Source organism: Cryptomeria japonica, chromosome 8 (assembly GCF_030272615.1).
Source record: "Cryptomeria japonica chromosome 8, Sugi_1.0, whole genome shotgun sequence".
NCBI lineage: Eukaryota > Viridiplantae > Streptophyta > Pinopsida > Cupressales > Cupressaceae > Cryptomeria > Cryptomeria japonica.
In genome coordinates, this window is record NC_081412.1 from 503,436,613 (window position 1) to 503,444,052 (window position 7,440).

The 7,440-nt window shown below is 33.6% G+C and overlaps 1 protein-coding gene across 1 annotated transcript; it reads left to right on the forward strand.

Moving 5' to 3' along the window:
• The first annotated feature begins 1,080 nt into the window (after window positions 1-1,080).
• Window positions 1,081-4,278, forward strand: LOC131056958 (kinesin-like protein KIN-8A). The gene is made up of 7 exons (XM_057991197.2): window positions 1,081-1,990; window positions 2,123-2,396; window positions 2,494-2,544; window positions 2,633-2,725; window positions 2,838-3,077; window positions 3,216-3,338; window positions 3,444-4,278. Exons 1-7 carry the CDS (start codon window positions 1,293-1,295, stop codon window positions 4,056-4,058), a joined length of 2,094 nt encoding a protein of 697 aa, XP_057847180.2. The 5' UTR covers window positions 1,081-1,292; the 3' UTR covers window positions 4,059-4,278.
• The last annotated feature ends 3,162 nt before the right edge of the window (window positions 4,279-7,440 follow it).

Genomic DNA, 7,440 nt, shown 5'->3' on the forward strand with positions numbered 1-7,440 from the left:
TATAATACTTAAATATATAAGGAGCATTCTCCTTAAAAACGTTAATGTAGCATTTTATATTAATAATCGTACCATTCAAAAGTGTTAATTTTTTTAGAAAATACTTAGAATTTAATTTAATGATCATATTACTCAAATTTAGGGGACCTCTATCTAATAGTGACATCACTCAAATGCATTTAAATTACATTCTTTAAAAATATTAATATAATACATAATATATGTAATCGCATTTTCTAAAAAATGTATCTTGTTAAAATTACCATTGAAGTTGATTTATAAGTAATGATTTAAATTATTTATAGTAGTTGAGTATATAAGGACCATATTCTTCAAAAAGATTCATGTAGCATGTAATATTTATAATTGTGCTCTTCAAAAGTCTTAAATCTACTCCAAAAAATAATAGTTAGAATTAATTTAATGATCATATTATTCAAATTTATTGGGACCATACTAATACTTATTATCACTCTCCTCATAAATATCTGTTAAACATTACCGTGAAAACGCCGTAAAAGTTAATTTAAACTCGTGGGTCAGAGTTGAACCTCGGACCTACATGAAAAAACTCAAATTAATTTAATGATCATATTATTCAAATTTATTGGGACCATACTAATATTTATGATCATGCTCCTCATAAATATTATATTTACCAAAAATTACCAATATAATTAAATAATGACAACACTCAGATGTATTAAATATCAATAGCACCCAATCTATATAATCACATTTTTCAAAAATATTATATCTTCTAAAATGTATTAAATATCAATAGCTCGCGGACTTCATGCCCGGACTTCATGCCCGGACTTCATGCCCGGACTTCAAGCTCTTGCTGGGCTGTGGTGCTCGCAGGTCTGGAATTCCATAAAAAAAAATTACCGTTAAAATTTAATTTAAATGTTATAAAACTATAATCCTTAATTAATAAATATGTAACATAATAAGATAATAAATATCAAAATCAATTTAAAAATACTAATTAAAAGGCGCCAAAAAACATTAGAAATTTATATACAATACAATGCTACTATTCAAATTCAAAAATATGCCATTCCTCCCCTCCTTCATGGTATCTTGCAGGCTATCCCGAATTCCAATCCTTTCCTGTGATTTATCTCTGCTACTAAATTATCGGAAGATGTCTTACCTCTGGGCAGTATCCCAATGCAATGTAATCACAAGAGAAAGGAATAAATAGGAATGGAACAGCATTTGGGGATTGAATTACAGTAAAGAATTGAATACATTGCAATTTGCAATTTGAGAGTGGAAAGAAGAAAATGGCATTTTATGGTTGTCCTGCTGCTGATTCCTCCCCTGCTAGGGGAAGATGGTTAAATTCTTCTTCTGCTTCTACTCTTGCAGCCAAAAAGTTAAGAGCTTTGACACAGAACCAGTGGGAGAAGGAGCCTCAGATTGAAGCCCAAAAGCTTCCTCCTAGGCCTTTGAAAACAGGCAGGAGAATGTCTATGGTTAATAATCCAGGGTCCAAAATGCCAGGTATGGGCAAGCCTGCTGAAAAACTCACAGACAAGGGTTGCCGCAGACATTCAGATGTCTCTAGGAAAACATCTGCAATGGGGAAACCTTTTGGCCACTGTAATGGCAATCCTAAATCTAGTTTCTGCACTAATCCCTTACCCAGTTTATGTTTTCCTATTTCACAGCCTGAATCAGAAGATTGGAGTAGTGAAGTAAGCACAAGGGGCAAACAGGGGAATGCCTCTGAGATAGTGCCTATTTGTGGAGAAGATACAGAGAGGATAATGGTTTATGTGAGAGTGAGGCCACTGTCAAAGAAAGAAGAGGAAGCAGGTGCCCGAAACTGTGTTTGTGTTGCCAACAAGAAGGATCTCTTCTTGAAGGACTTTGTTAATGACAATGACTATTTGAGATTGAAGAGGGATGGTGATCGGCAATACACATTTGATGCAGTTTTCGATCCCTCTGTGGACCAGAAACAGGTCTATGATACAAGGTATGTATATAACTTGGGTTTCTTTTTTCTTTTTTCTGAAGTGCTTTTGAGCACAATTTCTTAGCATGTTATAGAAGTTCTATTGTCTGACTGTGGCGTATGATTGACTGGGAAAACATTGAATTTGTCCAGCACTGCGGAGCTTGTTGATTGTGTTCTGCAAGGAAGAAATGCCTCTGTGTTGTGCTACGGAGCAACAGGGGCAGGGAAAACCCACACTATGCTTGGAACAGAGAGGAATCCAGGTGTTATGGTTCTTGCCATAAAAGATCTCTTTGCAAAGCTTCAACAGTTGAGCTTTAATGGTGAACATGTTGTTTCAATCTCTTATCTTGAGATCTACAATGAAGCAGTGAAGGATCTCCTGTCACCTGGCAAGCCTCTTGTTCTCAGAGAGGATAAACAGGTATGTTGTAAACCTCTCCCAATATGTCTGTTTAAGGCTGAGCTGAGCATTCTTCTGATACTTGGGTAACTGATCTTTGCCCCTCTTCTTCCTTCAGGGGAATGTCTCTTCAGGGATAACCCAACACCATACGAGTACAGTTCATGAGGTATGTTTAGAACTCTTCAAAATCATAACTCATCTTAATTCTGATTACCAAGGAGTTATAAGGAGCACTGCAAATTGGTGTTTCACAGGTGATGATCTTGCTCTATAGAGGCAACCATAACCGAATAACAGAGGCCACTCGACTCAATGAGACCTCATCACGATCCCATGCTATCCTGCAGGTTTGCACTTCACACTCTTAAACTTAAACTTAATGGGACTGCTAAGTTTACACTGCAATTCTCCATTACATAATACCAAGCAAGGATTGCACTTACACAGTTCATGTTGTAGGTTGCGGTGGAATACAGACTAAAGGAGGGATCAACCACTGTTACTCGTTCAGGTAAATTATCTCTTGTAGATTTGGCTGGATCTGAGAGATCTACTGCCACAGATCAACGGACGCTGAGATCTGTAGAAGGGGCCAATATAAATAAATCCCTTTTGGCCCTCAGTAGCTGCATTAAGGCTCTGGTGGAAGGGAAAAGTCACATTCCATATAGAGCTTCTAAACTTACACAGCTTCTCAAGGTAGGAATGCCATTATTCATACCCTCAACGACCTAGGTTTCTTAGCACTGTTATGCAAGTAAAGTCTGAAATTTCTAATGGTGGTTTGGGCAAATTTGTTTTATAATAACTCAGAGAGATCTTACTGGGTGATTGCAGGATTCGTTGGGTGGAGCTTGCCACACAACTATGATTGCAAACATCAGTCCTAGCAATACATCTTATTCAGAAACACAGAATACTCTTCATTGGGCAAACCGAGCAAAGGAAATTCGAACAAGGGTAAGTTGTGGCCAGACTTTATTCAATCTGTGTACTAATTTAGGGTAGTTTGGAAGTGCTCAAGAAAGAGGTCTTTAATGGAAAATTACCTCAATGATGTTACAGGCTTGCATTGCAAATGAAGAGTTAGAGATACCCGATTCCCAAATTGAACAGAACAAGCAGCTGCAAAAGGAGAATAAGCAATTAAAATTGAAGGTTGCGAAATTGGAACAAAGGCTACTACTTGCTGTGGAAGGCCAAACAACTGGTTCCACTCCATCTCTGCCCTGCTCATCTCCCCTTGTTTCTTCTCCTTTAACTCCACCTGCTACTGTCCAATTGAGTAGCAGCTTCCAAGCATTGAAAGAGGACTCTGAAACTATGAAAACAGAGTACAATACCTTCACCAAGAACAGAAAGGATATCATCCGGAAGCTTTATGCAGATTATTCTGTCTCTGAAACAGTGAGTCTCCAGCAACCAAGCAGGACGCCTAATTCAACCTCCCAAAGTGATTATGCCCACCCTCATTCAAAACCCCATCAATGGCCACCCAGACCTCCTCGACTCTCGGATGTGGGGAGGAGGCCAGCCAGGCCACGATTCTCAGATGTGGGGATGAATGCCCAATCTCCATCTCGTATCTCGTCATCGCCTGGATCAGGGCAAAAGCGCCCCCGCCCCTTTGGGGATATCACCAACTGCAGTGCAGGGGGCAGAATGGAAACCACTGATTAAACAATTCTGTAATTTGAGGTCTGCCTAAACATGAAAATTCATGGAGATGTACTGTGCAAGGATGAGACTGAATCTTCATAAATGTTGACAACGAAAATTTTCAATAAGGTGATACTAACACACATAAATTGGAAATGTGTATTATTTACTAGCACTTGCACTTATACATACTAATTATACATACTGAACTTGGTATTGTGAGACCAATTTTTAAAAATGTTGGATGAATTTTTTATTTTTAGAATATCAATCAAAGGAGATTGTAGGTTTTATGTGAAGGCTTACATTGTTGTAAATGTGAGGTCTTGTTTTTCAATTTTATCAATATTAATTGTGATTTTATTTTTTGTTTATGAATACATCTTCATGTTGTGTTCTATGTTGCATATCAATTTGTATGCAATAACTTGTTGCATCTTATGTCACAAAAGAATTAAATTTTGTATATAAAAGGTTTTAATTTAATTACTTCAACTTTATATTTCTAAATATTTTTGACAAATAATATTAGTTTAAATTTGGAAAACATTAAAATTTAAATATTAATGATTAAATGTTTATTTTTAATTTTATTTTTAATTAATTTTAGTAAATCAAAACTAATGTTTAATATTAAATCTTTAATTTTGATATTTATATTTAAAATTCAAAAGCTTGAACTAATTTCTTAATTTTTTAATTTATGTTTTGTATTGTAATGTAAAGTTGAAAACTATTTTTAAAATAGAAAGTTGTGAGTCATCATCAATTTTCTAAAGTGCAAATTACAAATTTTTAAAAACTTGAAATACAAATTTCTGAAGGTGAATTTTAGTTACAAAGTGGACTCTAGATCCTAAAATATACCTTATATTGCATATTAGATTTTTAATCAAATTTCAAACTATACAAAATATTTACAAAAAAAGGTCGAGGGATACAAGATCACTGAAGCCGAAGTAAAAAAACTGAAGCCGGAGTAAAAAAACTAAGCTATTCATCAAAAAACTTCCTCAAGCAGCCAAAACAGAAGCAGTCAAGGGAGGAGGATCTGGATCATCTTTCTTGCATCATCTTTCTTGCCCCATTCATCAGCTGAGTCAGGAGTAGGATCCTACACGGACCACCCATATTCAGGATCTTTGTCTTCCATCAAAATTAGAATCAATAAAGTGCAAATGCTAGCCCAAGATTGAAGTTGTTGACATGGAAACAATTTATTCAACATTTCAAACAGATCTAAATTCATGATTATAAAAGAATTGTGAGATTTTTTTAAGAACATTTTTTACAACAAATAAATCACGATATATAAATTGAACATTAAATTTATAGATTAAGTGAGTGGGAAGCCCAAAAATGTATATGATTAAATGAGAAATAAAGGGGAAACTAAGCACAAATTTGTTACAATAGCCTTATCATTAAAAACTTTTAAAGTAGTCTCAACTTTTCTAGTTACTTGAAGATGGCTAGATGATGGGTTAAGCCTGTTTTCTAACGTAAGATAGGTTTGCTTGACATATGTGGACAGGCAAGTCCACTTAAAACAAAGCTTATCGCTAATTTAAAAAAATAAATTTACATTTAATTAAATAAATAGTTTAAAATTGATTTTTTTATTATTATTTTAAATAGATGTATTTAAGATATTTATATTTTATCTATATTAATTAATAATAAATTAAAAAATTAAAAATGTGATTAAATTAATGAAATTATTTATATCTTTGAATTCATCATAAATGATGATATCTAATTTTTTTTTTTAAAAACAGAAACACAAAAATTAAAATAATTAAATCTCTAAGTTGGATTATAATTGTTGTTTTAAAAGAAGAACCTCCAAATCTTGGAAAAGAATTAGGGTATCATTAAAGATGCTAATATTTTTAGTAGTTTAGTTTGGACATCAATACTGGACATTTATGTTTGTCTGATGGTTGGTTTGTTGTGTGCTTCTAGTTGTTTTGTGCTAGTGGTTGTTTTTTGATGGGTTTGTTGTAATGTTAATGTCTAGGATTAGGACCCTTCCTTCATTGCTTAATAAAAAACATGCATTAAAGTACTTTTTACAATATTTTTGCATTTGTTTCCAATTTTTAGATGTATCTTACACCAAAAGTCTTTATTTATCTTAATTATAATTTGTTGTGTTAAAATCCTTTTGTAATTTCTTTCATAAATATAATTAAACTTCATTTTGTAGTCATAAACTATTTTATAATAAATTGAAAATACTTTTACATATTAAAAGTTTAATAACTTTTTAATATCATTACTAGTTAATCTATATATTTTGCTAAAATGAAAAGCCCAATTCACATTAAAAAATAATAATTAAATGTAAAATCTTTAAAAACTATCTTTACAAAAAATACTTTCAATCACATATAGATGACACCACTTCTTTTAAAATTCTAAGTGGTCCACAAATGATTAACCACCTTCTTCTCATTTAATTTTAATATTAAAAAGAAGATGTGATCTGCATATAAAATGTTTAACTATATATTTTAATTAATAATAATATTAATAATTTTAAATTTTCAATATTTTTAAATACTTGAAAAGGTAATGATTAATTTTTAGCTGATAGGCTCTTTGTGTCAGCTTTTGCTCGTCAAAGTGTCAGCCTCCTAGCGAGGTGCATTTTTTCGACATGTTTTCGACGAGTCCTTGCATCTTCCACCACATTGTCTTCTTGATAGTCTATGACAAGATAACTACAACCACGTCGTCTTATGCTTTTTTCGAGAGGAACATGGTGATAAGGTCATATAGCACCTACCACATCCTGTATTGATGGGTTTGATGGTCATGCGAAGAGCTTGCATTAAATGTGGTTAAAGACTTGATTGTTGCGAGGGATGTTTCATGTACTTGGGTAGTGTGTCTGTCGGTTCTATCATTGCAAACATTATACCATCATTTATTTTAGGTTTCCATTGATGAATACTAAGAGGGGGGGGTGAATTAGTATGCCTAAAAACTTAACCAAATTCTTAAACAATTTTTCAGTAGACCGATGTAGTAGTTTAAACAACAAACTGGTTAAAACATAAACAAGCCAAATAGCAAATAGAGCATTCGCCCATAGAAGCATAATCACCATAACACAAGATATTTTGATGTGGAAACCCAAATGGGAAAGACCACGGTGAGTAAAACTAACAAGTCAACTATCTGCATAATAGTAACCAGACCGGTTAAGGTCAGATCGGTTAAGGCCTAACAATGTTCTTCACCAGAACAGATCCTGTTAGGAATACAGATCTCTGTTAGGAGATAAGTCATGTTAAAGACTACCTTGTTAAAGGATTTCAGATCCACAACTGTGAACCACCTTGTTACAGGATTTAAAATAGGCTTGGCTAGGCCTACCCGGTTAAGGGTTTCAAAC

Coding starts and splice junctions, on each gene's coding strand:
- LOC131056958 (XM_057991197.2), top strand. CDS start 1,293: ATGGCATTTTATGGTTGTCCTGCTGCTGATTCCTCCCCTGCTAGGGGA. Junction 1,991..2,122: donor AAACAGGTCTATGATACAAG/GTATGTATATAA, acceptor GAATTTGTCCAG/CACTGCGGAGCTTGTTGATT. Junction 2,726..2,837: donor GATCCCATGCTATCCTGCAG/GTTTGCACTTCA, acceptor TTCATGTTGTAG/GTTGCGGTGGAATACAGACT.